The sequence below is a fragment of the Ruditapes philippinarum genome, unplaced genomic scaffold (genome assembly GCF_026571515.1).
Source record: "Ruditapes philippinarum isolate M1 unplaced genomic scaffold, ASM2657151v2 ctg339_1_1_1_1, whole genome shotgun sequence".
Taxonomy (NCBI): domain Eukaryota; kingdom Metazoa; phylum Mollusca; class Bivalvia; order Venerida; family Veneridae; genus Ruditapes; species Ruditapes philippinarum.
In genome coordinates, this window is record NW_026860420.1 from 80,964 (window position 1) to 104,270 (window position 23,307).

Consider the following 23,307-nt stretch of genomic DNA (forward strand, 5'->3'; position numbering starts at 1 on the left):
CTATAAATGAGTCAATCAACAAATACAGTCAAACACCTCTATATAATTACCTGGACATGTAAATGGAAACAAACGAGACAGTTTGTCTTTCAGAACAAACTTTGCAACAAGAGCACCGCTAGGCAGAGCATTATATGCCCGAAAGTGTTTTGTTTTTTTAGTAAGGATGAAGCATTTGTAAGATATGGGAATTAAATAAAGTATTACCTCCTTCAAAAAGCAATCCTCCTATGAAGTTTGAATATTGTGGGCCAAATGGAACTTAAGTTATGATCCGGAAACTGTTTTCAGTTTTAAGGTGATAGTGACCTTGACCTTTGACCCTGTGACCCCAAAATCAATAGGGGTCTTCTACCCAATATGGACAATCATCCTATGAAAATTGAACATTGTGGGCCAAATGGAACTTAAGGTAGTACACCCCTAATGGGCACTATAAGGAACTATAAAATTGACAACATAGAACAATTATATGCCTTAAATGTCACCTGTATGCAAAATTTAAACAAAATTTACCGTGTGGTTTATGAGTTATGGACATTTTTCTGAACTAAAACTTTGCCATTAGAAGGGCTTTTTTCGGAAATGAGGAAACTGTAAATAATCTATAATATCATCATTATGAAAAATGTTTTCCTATTGCTCATTGTTGAGAAACAAATAACGACATTTAGGTAACAAATTAAACAAGCAAAATGATTGTTTTTAAACGAAATGTTTTTAATATGTATAAAAATGTAACCCTACCCCACCCACTTTAACGCTTTTTTAAAATATTCCTAAAATATTCCACAATGAGGGGCTGTTTTCAAATTCGCCTAAATTTTCTTAAATGTATATTGGTTAGTCTTGCAAAATATAAGATACTTTTACCATGTAGTTTTTATTTAATTAACCTTTGAAAATATCTGTTATCATATTTGCTATTAAATTTGGCATTATTTAGTAGATAAATACCTACAAAAATTATATAATTAAAATGAAACACTTTTTTCTTCCATAAGGGATCTGAGAGATTAATAAAAAATGTTAAAAAGAAAAAAAGAAAGAAAAAAAAAGTTGCCCCTTCTGGGGTTTGAACCCACGCCCCTCAGTTTCAATACACTTTACAGTGATTCTAGCCTATTTGAATACTCTTCAAAGTGGAGATAGTGCATTAGGGGTGTACTACCTTAAGTTATGATCCGGAAACTGTTTTCAGTTTTAAGGTAATAGTGACCTTGACTTTTGACCTTGTGACCCCAAAATCAATAGGGGTCTTCTACCCAATAACGACAATCATCCTATGAAGTTTGAACATTTTGGGCCAAATGGAACTCAAGTTATGCTCCAGAAACTGTTTTCTGTTTTAAGGTGATAGTGACCTTGACCTTTGACCTTGTGACCCCAAAATCAATAAGGGTCTTCTACTCAATATGGACAATCATCCTATGAAGTTTGAACACTGTTGGCCAAATGGAACTTAGGTTATTCTCTGGAAACTGTTTTCAGTTTTAAGGTAATAGTGACCTTGACCTTTGACCTTGTGACCCCAAAATCAATAGGGGTCTCCTACCCAATATGGACATTCATCCTATGAAGTTTGAGCACTGTGGGCCAAATGGAACTTGAGTTATGCTCCGGAAACTGTTTTCAGTTTTAAGGTAATAGTGACCTTGACCTTTGACCTCGTGACCCCAAAATCAATAGGGGTCTTCTACCCAATATGGACAATCATCCTATGAAGTTTGAATATTGTGGGCCAAATGGAACTTAAGTTATGCTCCGGAAACCAAATTGCTAACGGACGGACGGACGTTCTAACAGGAGAGTAATAATGTGGCTACTCTATTGTTCTCTCTATTGTTCTTTTTAGCCACACAAAAGAAAATAGCCACATAAAAGCATTACGGAATGAATGACATCAAAGAGAAAGAACAGTTACCTATTGTCCCTCTAGCCACATAATTACTGTCCTGTGAGTGCGGACAGACAGACGGACGGACGCCAGGGGGTATAACATAATATGCCCGAAATTCTTTCGGGCATATGAAAAGGAATCTTAAATGCCAATCATCATTGATAATTAAATTTTTCTATTATTCTATTGGTCTTCAGTGGTTTTAAACACAGGTTTGACTGTTTTACACAATAAGGAAGTGATGGGTTAACCCTATGTTACCCTATGGACTATGTTTAGTACAAGGTTACTATCAACGGAAAACATCATTAACATTGTTTTTTATAGCATGTTTCCATGTTCAATATTTATGGCTTAAGATACTGCTCATAAATATGCTGACTGTACTTCCTATATGATATCAAATTTCAGTAAGCTCTGCTTAAACCTAGGATTTCATTATTTTAACAGGGGTCATGTAATTTATATACAAATTTGGAAAGAGACTACAATCTTGCTATTGAAGAAATAAATGCTACCTAATTATGTAACTTTACCTGCCCCTCAAACAAGAAAGTTGTATATTATTCCTTAAATTAATAGAGTTACTGCAGGTTTAGATATAACTGTTGATTACAACATTATTTGTTAGATGATAATGCAATCAGTTCTATTTATAGTCAGATCAAAGATCCATTATGGCAGCTTTTGACCCGTTTTTTATGGAACACAGTAAAATAGTTAATCAATGTTCTGTTACTTTTTTTAGTTTGTATTTACGTCCCACAAATATAGCCACTTACATTGTTGACAGAACACATGCTTTGAGCATCATAAACAAGTAATTGAGGTGTGGACAGGCAATGTACAAATAAGGATCATAAGTACACTTTTCTGACAAGGGCAGGGTTCAAGTGCTAACTATTGTTAGGGGTAGTCAGTGCACTGCACATGTCTAATTTTGGCGATCGCCAAAACTTGGGAACTAGAGAGATTGTGCATGGAGCGATGGTTTGACTAGTGTAAATTTTTGTTGTCTCTGTAAAATATTCTTACCTTTGTAAGTTTTCATGATGTCTAGTCAACCTACTGTAACCAAAGTTAGCACCCGGACCCTGCCAGAACTTAATTAAAGTATGCTATAACTATCTCTAATACAAGTATTGTGCTGTGATATATAAAATAATTTTGCTGGGTAATCTACAAAATATCTATAATACTAAAGGAGAATATAGAAACAGTTGTTTTTTTTCCTGACATAAGTGGTACAGAATAACAGACCCATTCACAAAATAGGGAAACATTGCTGAAGTTCCTAATGAAATAAACTAAAAATGTCTAAACTTTGTTAATGATATAAGAAATACAATAAGTTAAGTGCTATTTGACTAAATCACTATATAAATTAAAACATGTGACATGGAAACTCTATTAAACATCAAACATAATAGAGTCGCGTCACGACACAAGAAAGTGTGTTTGCGACCAGCATGGATCCAGACCAGCCTGCGCATCCGCCCAGTCTGATCAGGATCCATGCTGTTCGCTTACCAACCCTATTACAAGTAGAGAAACTGATAGCAAACAGCATGGACCCTGATCAGACTGCGCAGATGCGCAGGCTGGTCTGGATCCATGCTGGTCTCAAACGCACTATGTTGGTTTTGTCGTGACGCGGCTCAATTATTATAATAGAAATAATCAATAGTGGATGGTGGGTTGTTACAATGGATTTGTGATCATATAATTACCATCACTGGAGAAATCATTTAAATCATCTGAAATAACAAAACCGACAAGTTGTCAAAACCAACTTCACTTTATTTATTAACAATTTTAGAGTAAATAGCAACACAAGGCAGTTTTTGAAACAAAGGTCTGGTGCATGCCATTGTTAATCTCTTACCCAATAAAATGTTTATTAGGAAGCAATTAGTTCATCTAATTGTAAATTATGCATAAATAATATGAAAACAGCTCTAGTTTTGTAACAGTGTGTGATTTTTTTATAATTACTTCATCAGATATAGCTTTACACCTTTAAAGACCTTATGTGTATTCTTTAATTGGTGCTCCATACAACTTAGTATTGTCTTCTAAATACCAGATTATAAAAATTCAATATCACTCAGCTGCATTATTTTGTAAATCTACATTTTGTAAATCATATGTAACATTTTCCTGGCTGTAAACAACACTGGTATCATGATATCAACCTGGCTGTAAACAACACGGGTATTTAGGTATCAACCTGGCTGTAAATAACACAAGTGTTATGGTATCATTATCAACCTGGCTGTAAACAACACAGATATCATGATATCTACCTGGCTGTAAACAACACAGGTATTATGGTATCAACCTGGCTGTAAACAATGCAGGTATTATGGTATCAACCTGGCTGTAAACAACACAGGTATTATGGTATCAACCTGGCTGTAAACAACACAGGTATTATGGTATCAACCTGGCTGTAAACAACACAGGTATTATGGTATCAACCTGGCTGTAAACAACACAGGTGTTATGGTATCAACCTGGCTGTAAACAACATAGGTGTTATGGTATCAACCTGGCTGTAAATAACATAGGTGTTATGGTATCAACCTGGCTGTAAATAACATAGGTGTTATGGTATCAACCTGGCTGTAAACAACACAGGTATTAGTATTTTCTCCGACTCTAATAGCTTTACAAAGGTAAACACAATTAAAGCAATAAAATATTAAAGAATATTTAAAACACAAATTATACAAAATACATACATGTATATCTCTAATCAATAAAATAAAATAATTCTGGGTATATCAAAGCAAGCAATAACTTTATACATACTAGCTGTAACATACAATGCAAAAAATAAACACAAAAACGCTGCAATACTAATTTAAACACAAAAGCAATAAAATTTTACAAGACATGAAACTGTGACAGTTTATATACAATAAAACTTACCGATCACTGACTGTGGTCGTATCTTTCTGGCATGCATACTTTTCCTCTTGTCCTTCATTTTAGGAGAATCCTGAAAGTGAAAAAGAATTTATATGTATATATATATTTATATATAAAATGTAAATAAAAAATATACAAATATAATTAACAAAAACGTTCAAATAAAATGTAGAGAAGCATATAAATAAAACATAGAAAAAATGTCAATATATAGACCATTCATCATTAGTACAATTAGAGTGCATGTATAATAAACTGTGATTATATAAGACAATATTATTCAAGATAAAAATGGTTCTTCTTGACAGACTTTATTAGTTATAAAGATTGTTGACAGGTTATATGGCCCTATATAAACGGCTATTTGTAAATATAACCCGAGCCGTTAGGCGAGGGTTATATTGCAAACAGCCGTTTATATACGGCCATATAACCTGTCAACAATCTTTATCACGAATTTATAATACAGCAAGCATCATTTTTTAGAGAAAACAGTAAGATTTCTTCATGAATCGACATCAGCCGTGTATATAAAACTATATAAACGTCACGACTATCCAATGAAAAGCGACGTTACAAACGTGCAGTATTATAAAATGTAATATAAGTAAATTTTCAATAAGCATTGTTTAATATATCCATCAGTAACTTACACAATGCATGCAAAGTTAAATTCAAGCCAATCTACAGTCAAACTTTTTAACATAAACACCATCATTTGGAAGTATAATCCAATACAGGAAATGAAGTATATGACTCTATATTGTCAAACAGGCAGGACAATATTGGCATCTCAGGGCAATCATTTCTATAATAACTATAATGTTTTTATTGAACAATTCTGTACAATAGTAACTGGCATGTTAAATTTGCATCTAAAGTCAAAATCATAATATTTATCTGACTTCTTGTCTCCTACGTGTTTTCAACAGAATTTTATTATGAAACAGGAACTATCATAACAAATTCATAACAAATTGTATCACTTTTAAATTTAACAAATTTATGTAAAACATACAAATAAAATAGAAAATTAAAAGGATACCTAACTACACCATTACTTCTGAATCCTCAAATTATTCATGTATCCAAATAACTGTCAGAATAATAGAGTATAAACTGTCAAAGCAATTGACAAAAAGCTTGAGATGACATAGTTCTTGGAACAACCAGTGTAAAGTATGTTGGCAGATCTAGTTCCTTATTAGGACAAACCTCCTTCAACTTATATAAGAAACTAGGAAGCATTTACTACAAAGACATAACAAATAACCTAGATCTTTCATAACAACAGATACTTGCATGAATTTAGAGATGGCATCAGAGAAAATTAAACATGTGAAATATTTGCATTTACCATATCTGTACATATATAATAAAGCTTTTGCAAAGTTTTAAGACTTTCTAAGATTTTGTGTGATTTTCTGATAGGAAAAAATTCCATCCAGAAAAGAAGGCATTTTAAAATCATGCTTAGAACATCAGTCACTATCCAAATGTAAATTACAAGCAATTTGAAACAAAATAGTCAAAATTAAACCTTTAACAAGAGGGTCATGATGGCTATAGATCTCTCACCTGTAATCCAGTTCTAGGAAAGATCATCATTCTTTTAAATGCAGAAGTCATTGGATCACATTTGGGCTGTGCCATTTTTAAGCCCTCAGGCATGATTTGCCAAACTTTTGTAAAGGTCCACTAGAAAATGCTTCATGCAATATATCTAAGCTGTATGATATTTAGTGCCAAGGAAGAAGATCTATTATTTCCTATATAAATCTATGTAAAACAATTAACCCATAGGGCATGGCCAAGTTTGACCCTCTGAGACCATGATTTATAATTTTTTTTGTAGAAGACCATAGGTGATGTTATATGCTAAATATATAAACTCTGGGGCACCTTGATGTTTCTAAAGAGAAGATTTTTAATAATTTCATTTTTAGTTTACATGTACTTTTTAGCTTTATTGACCTACTTCTGCATCAGACTACAATCATATTTATAAATTTTGTTGCAGACCATTGGGGAACATTTCTGTGAAGTTTGGTCAAAATCTACCAAATAATATCAAGGAGATATTGTTTAATGAAATTTTGGACAATGATGGACATCACACATATCATCAAGTGCTCAGGTGAGCTAAAAAAACATTCAAGACAGTCACCAATTTTTAGTATAACCTAGCTCTAAGTTATATAAAACCTTCCCTTTCCATCCTTTTCCTTTCTAATATTTCAATACCCTATCTATCATTAAATAGACTCTTTTTATTACTATTTTTTATTGTTGCATGCATTGTTAGAGTACTTCTGTATTGCCCTCTAATTAATTTCTGATATTATATTTTACATAAATCTCTTGTTCCTCATTGCAATTTGACTAACATACTTAATCTCCCTATAGTATAACATACTGGTATACAGGATATGGTTATAATGATCATGTTCAATGCAAAAAAACTTATACTAAAACAAGAGGGCCATGATGGACGTGGATCGCTCCCCTGACCCATCAACCGCATCCAAGCAATGTCTTAGACAAACATCCTGGCCAAGTTTGATGACAATTGAGTCAAAAATGTGACCTCTAGTGTGTTAAAAAGGTTTTCCAAATTTGGGCAATTTGACCTATATTTTGACTGGAGACGACCCATATTCAAACTTGACCTAGAAATCATCAAACAACCTTTCTGACAAATTTCCTGGATATTTGGATCGAAACTGCAGCCACTACAGTGTTATAAAGATTTTTCTATTTTTAGGTTCTGTGACCAAGTTTTTGACCGGAGATGACCCATCTTTGAACTTGACCTAGAAATCATCAAAACAACCTTCCTGACAAATTTCCAGAATATTTGGATCAAAACTGCAGCCACTAGAGTGTTAACAAGCTTTTTCTATTTTTAGCTCCTGTGACCTAGTTTTTGACCGGAGATGACCCATCTTCGAACTTGACCTAGAAATCATCAAAACAACCTTCCTGACAAATTTCCAGAATATTTGTATCAAAACTGCAGCCACTAGAGTGTTAACAAGCTTTTTCTATTTTTAGCTCCTGTGACCTAGTTTTTGACCGGATATGACCCATCTTCAAACTTGACCTAGAAATCATCAAAACAACCTTCCTGACAAATTTCCAGAATATTTGAATCAAAACTGCAGCCAGTAGAGTGTTAACAAGCTTTTTCTATTTTTAGCTCCTGTGACCTAGTTTTTGACCGGAGATAACCCATCTTCGAACTTGACCTAGAAATTATCAAAACAACCTTCCTGACAAATTTCCAGAATATTTGGATCAAATCTGCAGCCACTAGAGTGTTAACAAGCTTTTTCTATTTTTAGCTCCAGTGACCTAGTTTTTGACCGGAGATGACCCATCTTTGAACTTGATCTAGAAATCATCAAAACCTCCAGAATATCTGGATCAAAACTGCAGCCACTAGAGTAATTACAAGCTTTTTCTATTTTTAGCTCCTGTGACTTAGTTTTTGACCGGATATGACCCATCTTCGAACTCATCTGTATTTCATTGAGACACACTTTCTGACAAAGTTTGACAATGAATGATCCAATCAAAACTGTGACTGCTAGACTGTTAACAACCCAATTGTTGACGACGAACAACGCACGACGACGTACGCCGGACATAGCCCCATCACTATACCTCACCTTGACCACTTCGTGGTCAGGTGAGCTAAAAACAGGCTGGTCTGGATTGGCTGTATAGGTGGACAGATAGGTTGGTCTAGTTTAGTTGGATGGATGGACAAAAGATTGATCTACTTTGCTTTATTTCTGGATAAATAGGATAGCAGTCAGACTACCCAGTTTTGGTGTAATTCTATTGCAGTTAACACCAATTTTAAGTTTTTTTAAAGGCCCAATTAGCCTCAAAAATGCATTTATCTTTGGGTTTTTTTTTTTGGGGGGGGGGGGGTTTATGTTGTCCTGTTAAAAGTTTATGAAATAGTACCCATTGCATGACTATATAGCTATGCCACTTTTGCTTCTTAACCTTTAGGCCATTAGTACAGTTTAAGTGATTAAATATTTCATATGGAAGATACATACCACTTTGTTTATGTTTTGCTCCTTTTATGACAAATTATATCACATTTACAAATGTACAAAATATTTTCTCTGAATTCAACAATCTGTAAGTGTCCCAACATGCAGGCAGAATAGTTAAGATATAATAAACAGTTGATCATCAAGAAAAAAGGTACCACTGTCCTTAAAGCAATAAAAAAACAACTTTTTAGCAAAGCAATTAAATATACATGTAAATGCAAGAAAATTCGACCAAAGCAATAAACATAACCAAAAACATAACGAAGGAACTAGTACTGAGAAAAATCTGGCAGATTTATATACCCTACCCTTAAAGCTTCCACACGGAGCGTATGTAAGTATGGCTACAAAATATATTGACATATATATTTATATACTTTGTATGAACATAATATACACATAAACATAGATTTCATTAAACTTAAAGCAGTGCTTAATGCATAAATGTGAATGCATTATAATTGTTTGAAGTAATACTATAATAATTTCATGAACATAGAGATCATGAAATTTGAAATGAGGAGCAATGAAAACTTTCTTTTTATATGTAAATCACATACTTGGTTTTATATGTAAATCACATACTTCGTTTTATATGTTAATCATATACTTGGTTTTACATGTTAATCAAATACTTGATTTTTATATGTAAATTGCATACTTGATTTTTTATATGTAACTTGCATACTTGGTTTTCCAAGTCCATTTAATTTATAGTTTATACAAATTTATTTTAGTTTGATTGTGTTGGAAGCTATAGGCTTAATGAAAAACTCTCCAACCCCTTTCGGACTTAATCAGTACTTAGCAATGAGTGTAATGTTTCTTGCTCAAGGAAACAACAGCTTGCCCCTGACAGGGTTGGAACCCATGACAGCAATCCTTAGATAACTAGTCTGACGTGTTAACCACTCGGCCACGGCGCCACAAGCCATATGAGAGAGACAAAAAACAACAACAGTGCTGTTTTCAGCCCTCAAAATAAAATATAGCTAAATCATTTGTTGTGCAATATGTGTTCTATAATCTTCTACAGTACGCTCACCGCGGGTTTTGCTTTTTCCGCGATACCATCGCGGACAAAGGCGGAGGTTCGTCCGCGATGAGAAGCCTAATTTCCCCGCGATCCCCGGTGTTCAGTTGTTTCCACCGCGGACAAAATTCTGACGACCGTTCTTCATTCATCGATAAAATCACTCACCCGTTTCCCGCGGGGGAACGCCATGTTCAGTTGGTCAGTATAAATTAACCTCCAAAAATAATAGACGTTTTATTATTTTTAACGTCATCTTTTTTACACAATGACTTGAAAATTGACCACAATCGTCCCCTTAAATGTTATTATACGTTAAATTATTTTAACGGAATTTGAAATAAAAATAATTACAGCTGTACCTGTTTTTGTTGTTGTTTTTAATATTCAATTGTATGTACTTAAAACTACATGTTGTCTACAAATACAATTATTCCTATGAACAATAATATCTTAAGATAAAAATAAAATGAAATATTTTTAACTTGAAAATCGGTCGATGGAAGTTCTTAGAAAATAACTGCCATGTGCTTGTTTGCCTTATATACATGTATGTACATGCATACTGTTCATAATAAAATAACAAAAAGTATAACGTCAAGTTTAACAAAATTTTGCAAAAAATCTATCAAAAAATAAAAAAGAACAAACAAACATACTACTAAAACAAAAATGAAAATAAACTTCAACAGTTGATACAAACTTCAAAACATATACATTACGCTCACACCTGTAATTAGATAAATCAAGAATATCATTTAATGTATATTTTGGTGAAATAAACGCTTTCTTTTAATGTTCCAAATAAAATATAAGACTTTATGATCAACATGCAAATAAACAGAAACAGTAAAACGCATCTGACAATTGAAAGAGACGTCCTGGAATATTGCCTGAATAAATTGTTGAGGGTTTCGTTTTCAAAGTTTTTAAATAAGAAACAAAAGCTGGCATATAAATTGTTGCAGTATCTTTTTCATAAATGTCATATGCCGAATTTTTCATTATTTGACTTCAAGTTTCTCACTACCATGAAATTGCGACGACAATGATTTATCTTGATGTCGAATACATATTATACATTACCCAACACAATAACAAGAAGAAGAACAAGAAATACACTGCATTTGTACATGTACTTTTATTACAACAAAAAAGAAAACAAACAAACAAATTTTACATATAGTTATATGTACAGTACATGTTACAGTACGTTCGTATACTGATGTTTAAATACAGTTATTAATTTTTAAAATTTTTAAGTTTTCCACCGCGTTGACCGGTGTTTGACCGCCGCGTTCCTCCGCAATTTACCACTGCGTTCCGCGGGGGAAACGGTTTCAGCCGCCGATTTATGTCCGCGGTGGTGAAAATTTTCTGTCCGTGGGGTCACGCGGACAATATCTGAGCAAATTTTCGTCCGCGGTAAACCTCATCCGCAGGGTCACGCGGGTTTTGGAAAAGCCGCGCTGAGCGTACTGTAGTAATAAGCCATTATAAAGAACAAAAGTTATTTTATGTGCTGTAAAAGAATTTGATAAAGTAATAAATGTGTATGTCTGACTATCATTAAAGTGCTCATGTGTAACAAAAAAGTTAATTTTTCAATATGACCTTTCAGATAAAGAGACATGGTTGTGATTTTGAAACATTTGTAAGGGAACGCCTGATATCTCCAGGAGCTATCAATCCCTGAAGAGGTGTAAGTTAAGATATAATATATCCCAAACAGTGATTTTATCGCTCAATAACATCACTGTTTGGAGTTCGGATGCGAGGAATTATATCACCAGGGCGTAGCCCGAGTGATATAATGATGTGCATCCGAACTCCAAACAGTGATGTTATCAAGCGATAAAATCACCGATTTGGATATATTATTTCGATTCTAACACAACATCAACACATAAATGCTGCCGTACCTGTTTTTAACCTAAATTGCGCCTGATTTGTTTCCGTACTTATTTTCAGTGCGTCACATTTTAGTGGTTACATCATGTATATAATGATTACGTCACATGTCTAAATAAAGAACGTCAAACAGTGATTTTATTGCGTAATAACACACACTTTCGGATCTTCTATGTTCAATTGGGAAAAATGCGGGTCGTGTTAGAATAATAATTAACCCATCAACTTATCTGACAAGGTCAAACTGAGTGAGCATAAAGTACACTTTGCAAATGTAAATAATATTAAAAGCATACATGTAACCAAACAGCCTTAAAATAGGTTGATTTGTTAAACAGCAACAAAATATAAGTGTTATACAAAAACAAACTGTCTAATTTTTATTATTATTTATTTTTTTGTTGTTGCTAAAGTTTATTATTAAAAAATGGTAACTATAAATTATTAAGATATTGGAAGATATACCAATGTCTTGATATAAGAAGAAAATGGTTGAGATATGAAGAGACTACCTCAAACAAGCTGTTCATATTTCAATTATCATTAACCAAAAAACAATTCAGTGAGTAAATATTTACACAAACTATCATTATGATACACTAAATCATTCAATAATTTTTTTTCATAAATATAATTTTCTTCAATAAAAAAGACCTGGTATAATTCTTATTATTAATGCAATCTGATCAAACAAAGAATTTCAAATGCAAAGAAAAGATGCAAAAAAAACAACAAAAAAACTTTGAAATGGCACTATTTGAATACAAATTTTAATACAACTTACAACACAAAAAGAATATTATTTGTACAACTGCATTAAAAGTAGCATACATTGATCTTATTCTATGAAATATATAAACATAATCCTTATACAGTGAACATTTGGCAAACATATGGTGGTGAGTACAATACTGGTTTGTCATGTTGATATCATAATATGATATGTAAGATAATAAAGATAATATACCTGTGGGGATTTACTACGTAAATTAGCCTCGTTCTGATCTTCCTTCTTGCTCTCTGTCACCTGACTCCTACGTCCAGCATCTTTCTTTCTCTCATTTAAATGATTGGTCTATAAATAAAGTAACAACATTAAAATGAACAAAAAAATAACAATCAAATGATTTATTTTATATTAACAAAGGGGCTGTAACTCTGTAAACAATGGTGGGCACAAACCACTTCAAGAAAGGAACTGAGATTTACAGTTGATAGAAGTGCGGCACTAATTGTGTATTATATACACAATCAAAAAATAAAACTGCTTTTGTGCAAATAAGAAATTATTAACCCATGTTTAGACTTATAATGGATATTAGTCTGTCACAAAATGAAGCCTGACTAAAATATAGTCAAGAGAGCTCAAAGTGATAGAAAAATATTCAAAACAATGAGTTATGATATATATGAAATTCATATACAGTCAAATAACCGACTTTCTGTATCTAATACTCATTGATATGTATGATTATATGAGCCGTGTCATGACAAAACCAACATAATGGCTTTGCGACCAGCATGGATCCAGACCAGCCTGCGCATCCGCGCAGTCTGATCAGGATCCATGCTGTTCGCTATCAGTTTCCTTACTTGCTATAGGGTTTGTAAGCGAACAGCATGGATCCTGATCAGACTGCGCGGATGCGCAGGCTGGTCTGGATCCATGCTGGTCGCAAAGCCATTATGTTGGTTTTGTCATGACACGGCTCATATATAAAATGACAAAAATATGATGTACTCACCAGAGTTTTATGTGAGAAAGACAGACGTTCTATAACTTCTTCAATAAGTTGGTCTGATACATGTGCTGCCACTGCCAGGTTTAATTCACTATAAACACACACAAGTAAAGTTCAACATTTACGCCTTTCAATTTTACTTTAGAGAGAAACAAGTTAAGATTAAGATAATAAATATGTTCTGATATAACCAACGTAATGCGTTTGCGACCAGCATGGATCCAGACCAGCCTGCGCATCCGCGCAGTCTGATCAGGATCCATGCTGTTCGCTATCAGTTTCTCTACTTCTTATAGGATTTGCAGGATGCGCAGGCTGGTCTGGATCCATAATGGTCGCAAAACCATTATGTTGGTTTTGTTGTGACGCGGCTCATATAATAATTCTGATCTTATCGTAGATTATTTGGTTTGTGTTTTTATTTATTGTAAAAGCATTTTAAACATACAATGAATAACAATTTTCTCTTGCATGTCTTAATCTGTATTTCTCTATAATTCAAAATGGGTACTGCCAGTGAAGCTGGGTAGTTGGCATATGACCAGTACAATGTTGTTGGGGCTTAAAATCCAACGTAACATTATAACTTAAGAATATAATGTCTGTAGACCCCGACTTTCTCCAGACTCTCAGACTGACCTTACTAGACTGATCATTGTGTTCTATTTAAATATTAACCTCAATAACCTGCTGAATTTCTTATATATAAAGTTGCTAACAGCTTTCCATTTTTGAAACAGTCAATTATCACTTTTCGTGGAAATTATCACAAAAAATCTGAATATAAGTCAGTCAACAGGTATACTATAATTTGTAAAATTTACATGTTACATATTTCATTTTGAGATGTATTGAACAGAAAAATGATAAAAGGTAACATTTTTCTTGGAAAAATATTTTCTTCATCAGGATGAGAGTATTTACCTGAGTTCATTAAAGATGTCAGTGTCCACATCATTGAGAATATTACTGGTAAAATCTTTTGGCAATGAACTCTTTTCAACACATCCTGACTGCAGGTCTAATAAAAATTTCTGGAAAACATGATAAAACATGTTTCTTTAAATTCTTATATGTAGATAAAGTTAACTGTAATTGACACATGTTTATGAAACTATAGCTTACTGTAAACAGTCAAAAAGTACATGTGTGTTGCATTAAAATATGAACACTCTAAGTTACAGTCATTAAAATTGTCCACAGGTACAAAGACAGAACACAAACAGTATGTTCCCTTCCATAATCAATAGATAAATGCACAGGAAAAAACCCTTTGGATATAAGTATGACCTTGACCAGGAAACAACATCCTTCATATGGATCTTGTAAATGGAACACTTTCTAAGAAAGTTAAAAAAATTTCGCCTTTTTTCCATTAACGACAAACTTCTCGTTCAGGCAAATTAATTTGGGTATAAACAGGGATCTAAGCAGGAATCAAACATGGTCAAGCCATAGTTATGTTCATTTGAAAGAACAAACCAAACAAAGGTCATGATCAAATTTTTAACTACATTATCTTTTTGTCAAGCATACATTACACAACACCTATAACACCTATAACATCTATTAGTAACCCTGTATAAGATAGTTTTACCTCATCTTTCATCAAGGCTTTGCACTGATTACTTGCAGCATCCAACATGTCTTGTACAGTTTTCTGAAAATGGAAAAATTGTTGTCCTAAAATAATATTCTTATTTCCTTCATTAAATATTGGTCTCTCAAAAAAGTGATGAACAAATAAATTTGTATCAAGATACCGTATAAGTACTTTTTTTCTGCTATTTCTGCAGTTTGTAATGACACCGCAGATTTAAAAACCGCAGAAAATTAAGCCTTCCCATATGTCTATGTCGGAATATGTCAACTACCTTTACTGTATAATTACATTACCCTGTATTGTTATCGGCTTTTATAGATATGTTTCTTTATGAATCTCTCATGAATAAAATATTAGAAAAAAAGTTACTTTACTTGTTCTTTCTGTTTAAATAAATATCATGTTTGTATGATTTTCACTCACCCTAAGCTTGATTTTTTTGTAAAATAAAACAATTAAAGTGTGACAGGTGCAATAAACATACCCTTTTGTATTTGTACAATATCTTGTGTTTACGTGCAATTTTACCATTGTTTATTTTTCACACTACATATTTATACACATGCAGTATTACAATTAATTGTTGTCATTGCACGTTGTTGATTTTTGTTTATTAACGTTTATATACCAATACATGATGATTATGATGAAACACATTATAAGTCGTCTGCATGTTTACGGAAGTAATGTACTTGTTACATCAACAAATCTTGAAATGTTGTCTGTTTAATTGGGTTAATTTTGTAAAAGTATCTAAATTAAAACGCAGAAATAAAAAACATCAATGCGAGAATGATGACACCGCAGAAATAAGATACCCAGAAACTCAAAAACCCCTTATTTTAACAACAAGAGCTGTCGGTAGGACAGCAACGCTCGACTATTCTTAGTGCTTGATAGTAAAAAAAATGCTTGATACAGTTACCTCCTCCTGTTTACAGGTTGGGGTAATGATGGTGAACAAGTGTGCAAAGTTTCAAAGCCATATGTCAATGGACTTTGAAAATATTTGAACTAATACAAAAACTTTAACGTAAATTCTAAGTTGAAAAAGGGGCATAATTCTGTCAAAATGCTTGATACAGTTACCTCCTCCTGTTTACAGGTTGGGGTAATGATGGTGAACAAGTGTGCAAAGTTTCAAAGCCATATGGCAATGGACTTTGAAAATATTTGAACTATTACAAAAACTTTAACGTAAATATTAAGTCGAAAAAGGAGCATAATTCTGTCAAAATGCTTGATACAGTTACCTCCTCCTGTTTACAGGTTGGGGTAATGATGGTGAACAAGTGTGCAAAGTTTCAAAGCTATATGTCTATGGACTTTGAAAATATTTGAACTATTACAAAAACTTTAACGTAAATTCTTAGTCGAAAAAGGGGCATAATTCTGTCAAAATGCTTGATACAGTTACCTCCTCCTGTTTACAGGTTGGGGTAATGATGGTGAACAAGTGTGCAAAGTTTCAAAGCCATATGTCAATGGACTTTGAAAATATTTGAACTATTACAAAAACTTTAACATAAATTCTAAGTCGAAAAAGGGGCATAATTCTGTCAAAATGCTTGATAGAGTTACCTCCTCCTGTTTACAGGTTGGGGTAATGATGGTGAACAAGTGTGCAAAGTTTCAAAGCCATATGTCAATGGACTTTGAAAATATTTGAACTATTACAAAAACTTTAACATAAATTCTAAGTCGAAAAAGGGACATAATTCTGTCAAAATGCTTGATAGAGTTACCTCCTCCTGTTTACAGGTTGGGGTAATGATGGTGAACAAGTGTGCAAAGTTTCAAAGCCATATGTCAATGGACTTTGAAAATATTAAAACTATTACAAAAACTTTAACATAAGTGGTTACGCCGACGCAGACGCCGACGCTGACACTGACGCCGACGCTCGGGTGACTACAATAGCTCTACTTATTCTTATCGAATAGTCGAGCTAAAAATCGCAGAATATTAAGCCCGAAGAAATAAGTACTTATACGGTAGTATTACAATTTAATTGAAAGACATTGTAATTATTGCAAGTCTAAACAAACTGGTGGATGTTCTCATAAATGATTAGATACAAGTAAATGGCTATTTGTTAACCTCTGTGCCATAACATACTATAGAGAGACAAAAGCAGCAAAATTAATATATTTATCGCCATTTGTCTTGTTCTTTACCATTTATGTATGTAAGAAGATAGATTAGAACTAGAACTGTGTCCAAAGGACACGGATGCTCCTACTGACAACATATATATGGTATATAGTGAAAAAATCAACAAAGGGCCATAATTCTGTTAAATTTGGTGGCAGCGAAAATTCCTTCCTTTACTACCATTTACACATTAAGGTTGTTCATCCCTGGAAGTTTAAGCAAAATCTGCCATCCGGTTTAAGAGGAGTTGTGTTCACAAGATTTCGGGATGTACGGACAGACGTACTAACGGACAGACGTACGGACAGACGGACAAGTGCAACGCTATATGCGCCCCACTTTGTGGGGGCATAAAAACAATGTAGAAGCATTGTCCTTATACTTTTAAATAATATATTAATAAACAAAAGTCTATCCTACATTCAATATAAACCTAAAATCAATCACTCAATAATACTTGAATACTAATCCATAATTACCTTCATTTGAGATTCAAGAACTTTTTTAAGTTCCTCTGAGATTTCCTTCAGTTTAGCAGCCACCGGGCTACTCGTGTTCTGTGACTGTATGGCAATGTCACGTAGTCTTGGTAACAACTGAAAAATATTAACAAGAGCTGTCACAGGAGACAGCGAAGCTCGACTAATAAAATACTGGACGCAGCAAGGAGGACAAAACTATGAAAGAAACATCAATTATGTATAATTATGTATTAAGTTATAGTAAAAAAATAATATTTGTTAACATAAATTCCAAGATCAAGGGGAATAATTCTAGAAATAGTCATGCTAGAGTTATGGACCTTGTCACACAACATTTGTGTAATGATAAGCAAATATATATTTTGAAGTTTGAAGTAGATACCTTAAAAAGAAGTTATTATATTTCTTTTAAAGAAAATCCTAAGTTCAAAGAGAGATAAATGTGTAAATATTGCTTCAAGAGTTATGAAAATTGTCACATAAAATGTAATTGATGATAAGGAATAAGTATTTGAAGTTTGAGGTGGATACCTTTAAAAATAAAAAAGTTATAATAAAAAATAACATTTTTCTAGTAAAAAAATCTAAGTTTATGGGAGATAATTCTTGCAATATTGTGCTAGAGTTATATGAACCTTGTCACATAAGATGTGGATGATGATAAACGTAAATATATTTGATGTATGAAGTTGATCCCTTTAGAAATAAATAAGTAACAGTAAAAAATAATAATTTTTTATGGAAAATTCTAAGTTCAAAGGGAGATAAATCTGAAAATATTGTGTGTTAGAGTTATGAACCTTGTCACATAAGATGGGGATGATGATAACGTAAATATATTTGAAGTATGAGGTTGATACCCCTTAAGAAATAAAGAAGAAACAGTAAGAAATAGTACTTTTTGAGGAAAATTCTAAGTTCAAGGGAGATAAATCTGAAAATATATTGGTGCTAGAGTTATGAACCTTGTCACATAAGATGGGGGATGATGATAAGGTACATATATTTGAAGTATGAGGTTGAATCCCTTAAGAAATAAAGAAGGAACAGTAAAAAATTAGTATTTTTTTTAAGGGAAAATTCTAAGTTCAAGGGAGATAAATCTGAAAATATTGGTTGCTAGAGTTATGAACCTTGTCACATAAGATGTGGTTGATGATAAGGAACATATATTTGAAGTTTCAAGTTGATACCTTAAGAAATGACAAAGTTATAGTGAAAAATATTTTACTGCACCAAAACTTTAATCTAAAATCTGGACGCGGACGCGGACGCCGACGCCGGGGCGAGTAGGACAGCTCTCCATATACTTCGTATAGTCGAGCTAAAAATGCCACTTCATTAAAATTTAAATTTGACAGTCATATGTAATCATATAATTTCATCTGAAATGACAGAAGTGCAGTAACAGATAACTCCTTTGGTTTCAATCTAGAAATTACCCAGTTACTTTCTCTGGTAGAAATATATCTTTAAGAAGATAACCTGTAAACAAATGTCACTTTTTTCATTTCCCACCACCTTCTATGATTGCAGTTTTTGACTAAGATCATGACTCCAAATCTTCTATAAATACCAATCATGTAGAACTGATGTGCCTTGTTCATTGGGTATCAATACAAAAAGGTGATCTTTAAAATATAACTTTTCATTTAGGAAAATGAAACAATGACATGATTAAATGACATGTTCTCTTTACAGAGGTATGGTTTCTATACAGAGGTAGCTTAAAAGTGATTTTCACACCCCTCAAAATGTTATATTTGTCCCTCATAAATATGGATACACACATTTTGAAGTCTATGCTTGTTACTGTGCAAGGCCAAAACCCTATTAGATTATGATACTGCGGTAGGAGTATTGAGCCATCATGAAAAATATATGTTTTTTGTTCTCTTTGTTCAATGACTAACAAAATTATAAACAAGATAACTCACTGTTTTAGAGTTATCAGCATCTTTTATTAAAGCCTTTGCTACATCAATATCCCCACTACATGGCTGTAGGGCGTTCATTGACTCCAGGGCATTGATTGTATCCTGTGATTGTACGACCAGTCTATCTACCATCTGAAATATTTTTACACAGTCTAGATTTATTTGAAATATTATTACACAGTCTAGAATTTTCTAGATATTTTTTTAACGCAGTCTTTAATTGCCTATCATCTAAAATGAGGTCCAGAAATATATATTGTAACTTAACTTAACTTTATTAAAATTCTTAACGTTTGTTAATCAATTGATCCAATAAACATTTTCACAGAAAATCTTTTGTTAAAATGATACACATTTATTTAAAACAAGAATTGCTGAATATAAATATACATTTTAAATACACCACCAGTTTTACTGGGATAGACAGAACAGATGAGAGTATTTGTGCAATATCCAATCTAAGCAGTCAAAAACTTTCAACTTTCCATTGAGGTAACTTTCTCATTTGGAAAAAAAGCCTCCATGACGAAATTCAAATAAATAGAGCCACAAGACAATTGACTTCTGGTGTCGCATCTTGACCAGATGTTTACAAACCCTACACTCTCCCCATTCTAAGACCTGTAAAGTTGATATAGCAGTAATGAATGTACAACCTGTTGTGTAGAACTGATGAGGAATCCTTGCTGTAATCTGTAGGCCTGATCAGACGAGTATTTCTGTGGACTATGATTACGTTGTAATAATCTCTCTATCTACAATAACAATTATATAATACTGATAAAAATTTTACCTCAAATTACATCCTGATAATAATAACATAGTTTACAAAATCTTTCTTAACCAGGCAAATTATACTTGCCCAGGTTTTACATTTCAAAAGAAAGTATGGTCAATGTTGAGTTACAGACAATTAAGCCACTAGTACCCAACAATATAAATATGTTTAAGGTTCGTAACAACAAAAATCAGGAAAAAAGAGCATCAGTGATGATTTTATGCAAAATTTAATAAACTCTCAAGTTTGTATAGAACAAATCTAGACCAGCTTTTAAATGTATGTAGTCTAACATAGTGTTAACACTAGCAAACTACATAATTTAAAGTTCACTGAACATATTATTTTCTCCAATATTGTTATCAATGAAAAAAATAAATGATTAAACATGATATTTTACCCTTTGTAAAGCTTGTTCATTTCTCTCTGGGTTGACACTAGCATCAAATACTGGCATTGGCATCTTTCTCAATGTAAAATTTCTAAAATATAATTATACATGACATGCTCAGCTATGAATGGGGAACCCTTTTACAGTTGAAGAGGTTATGTTAACAGTTAAAACACTTCATAACATTTTGTCATGTGTCTGTTATTCAATTAGGTATAAGTTCAAAACATTATTTTCTTTAAAAGAGTTACTAGAGCAAATAAAACTTTTCTTTATGCTGAATAATTGCTGTAATATCTAGTTATGAATCCAAGTATGGTCTTTGTTGACACACAGTCGTCCGTTTTATGTAGTTCAAACAAAGTCAAACAATATTGTAAAAGTAAAAGGTAGACCTGAAAACACCAGTTCTGGCAAAAGGCGACACTCAAACATATCGAGTTTGCCACACTGATCAATAGAAGATAAAAATTAAAAGTGTTTAGAAAACATCAATTGAAATAAATCAACATACAGGCATCAGCAAGAGCTTCATACAAACAGTTGCAACTCTTTTGAAATCAAGAAGAAGGTATAACACTCTCGTACCAAGCTGATGATGAATTGACTTACTTTTCTAAAGCATCTGCTACATCTTCAAATCCCTGTGATGTTGTGTTGTTTTTATCCCAGTAGATTGCCTTCAGTTTATTGTTAATCTGTAAAGCTTTAGACAACATTCTAGCCCCAAGATCTCCCATCTGATTTCCACTGAAACATAATGAACAATGTATAATCATTAGATATTCACTTTCATTTTGGATACACAATATAAAGATTGAAAAAAAGTAAATGTAGATATAAATAAATAACTTTAATGAAAATTTAAATTATTTTCAATTTTCAAAAAGTAGAATCTTTTTTAAGGATAGTAAGTAAATGAACTCTTCACAAATATATCAGGATGAAATGAGAGGTACATTCAATTTATACACAAACTGATAATAAAGGTTAACATGGTTGAGGTTCCAAAAAGTAAAATGTTTTTTTTTTAGATATTTCTAAATTAATTTTCCATCATTAAAAGGAAAATAAGGAAATATAATAGAAACGAGCTGATCTACCTGATATCTATCTCAGTCAGTGATGTGATTACTGCCTAGAGCGTTGATGATATGTTCATACTGTCCCTTAGTTTACTGTCAGCCAAAAGAGCAGAGATTCTATCATCTGTAAACATACACAAAACAATTTTATTCAAAATCTGTAAAACATACACAAACAATGTCTATACAACACAAAACAAAGTCTATACAACAACAGGTGTCAATACAAACAAAACAGTCTCTCTACGACACAAACAATTCTATACAACACAAACAATGTCCCTACACAACAAACAATGTCTGTACACCACAAACAATAACTGTATAAAACAAACAATGTCTCTACAACGCAATGTCTCAACAACAAAAACAATGCCTATTATACAACACAAAATCTATACAACACAATGTATATTCAGCACAAACAAATAACACAATGTCTCTACAATATAAACAACGTCTCTACAACACAAACAATGTCTCTACTACACAAACAATTTCTCTACAACACAAACAATGTCTCTACATCACAAACAATGTCTCTACAACACAAACAATTTCTCTACATCACAAACAATGTCTCTACATCACAAACAATGTCTCTACATCACAAACAATGTCTCTACAATATAAACAATGTCTCTACAAACACAAACAATGTCTCTACAACACAAACAATGTCTCTACAACACAAACAATGTCTCTTCAACACAAACAATGTCTCTACATCACAAACAATGCCTCTACAACACAAACAATGTCTCTACATCACAAACAATGTCTCTTCAACACAAACAATGTCTCTACAACACAAAAACAATTTCTCTACAACACAAACAATGTCTCTACATCACAAACAATGTCTCTACAACACAAACAATGTCTCTACATCACAAACAATGTGCCTACATCACAAACAATGTCTCTACAACACAAACAATGTCTCTACATCACAAACAATGTCTCTACAACACAGTGTCAATACAACACAAACAGTCTCTCTACTACACAAACAATTTCTCTATAACACAAACAATGTCTCTACATCACAAACAATTTCTCTACAACACAAACAATGTCTCTACATCACAAACAATGTCTCTACAACACAAACAATGTCTCTACATCACAGAAATGTCTCTACATCACAAACAATGTCTCTACATCACAAACAATGTCTCTACAACACAAACAATGTCTCTTCAACACAAACAATGTCTCTACATCACAAACAATTTCTCTATAACACAAACAATGTCTCTACATCACAAACAATGCCTCTAC

The 23,307-nt window shown here is 32.8% G+C and overlaps 1 protein-coding gene across 10 annotated transcripts in view; it reads right to left on the reverse strand.

The window, feature by feature from the left end:
* The window catches only part of LOC132759982 (F-actin-uncapping protein LRRC16A-like), a 63,380-nt gene extending 41,252 nt beyond the window's left edge, over window positions 1–22,128 (reverse strand). For 6 of the 10 annotated variants that reach the window (XM_060751858.1, XM_060751854.1, XM_060751856.1 and 3 more), the window contains exons 1-12: window positions 22,042–22,128; window positions 21,551–21,688; window positions 20,948–21,029; window positions 20,426–20,524; window positions 19,770–19,901; window positions 17,830–17,946; window positions 15,191–15,253; window positions 14,518–14,627; window positions 13,597–13,684; window positions 12,819–12,926; window positions 9,216–9,251; window positions 4,835–4,904 (exon numbers count right to left, since the gene is read on the reverse strand). In XM_060751858.1, the coding sequence (XP_060607841.1) occupies window positions 4,835–4,904; window positions 9,216–9,251; window positions 12,819–12,926; window positions 13,597–13,684; window positions 14,518–14,627; window positions 15,191–15,253; window positions 17,830–17,946; window positions 19,770–19,901; window positions 20,426–20,524; window positions 20,948–21,029; window positions 21,551–21,678 (1,033 nt within the window). In that variant the 5' untranslated portion in view covers window positions 21,679–21,688; window positions 22,042–22,128. Of the gene's footprint in view, window positions 1–3,630; window positions 3,658–4,834; window positions 4,905–9,215; window positions 9,252–12,818; window positions 12,927–13,596; window positions 13,685–14,517; window positions 14,628–15,190; window positions 15,254–17,829; window positions 17,947–19,769; window positions 19,902–20,425; window positions 20,525–20,947; window positions 21,030–21,550; window positions 21,689–22,041 lie in introns of all 10 variants that reach the window. The other 4 variants (XM_060751860.1, XM_060751853.1, XM_060751857.1 and 1 more) reach the window with 3 other exon arrangements.
* Window positions 22,129–23,307: the final 1,179 nt, after the last annotated feature.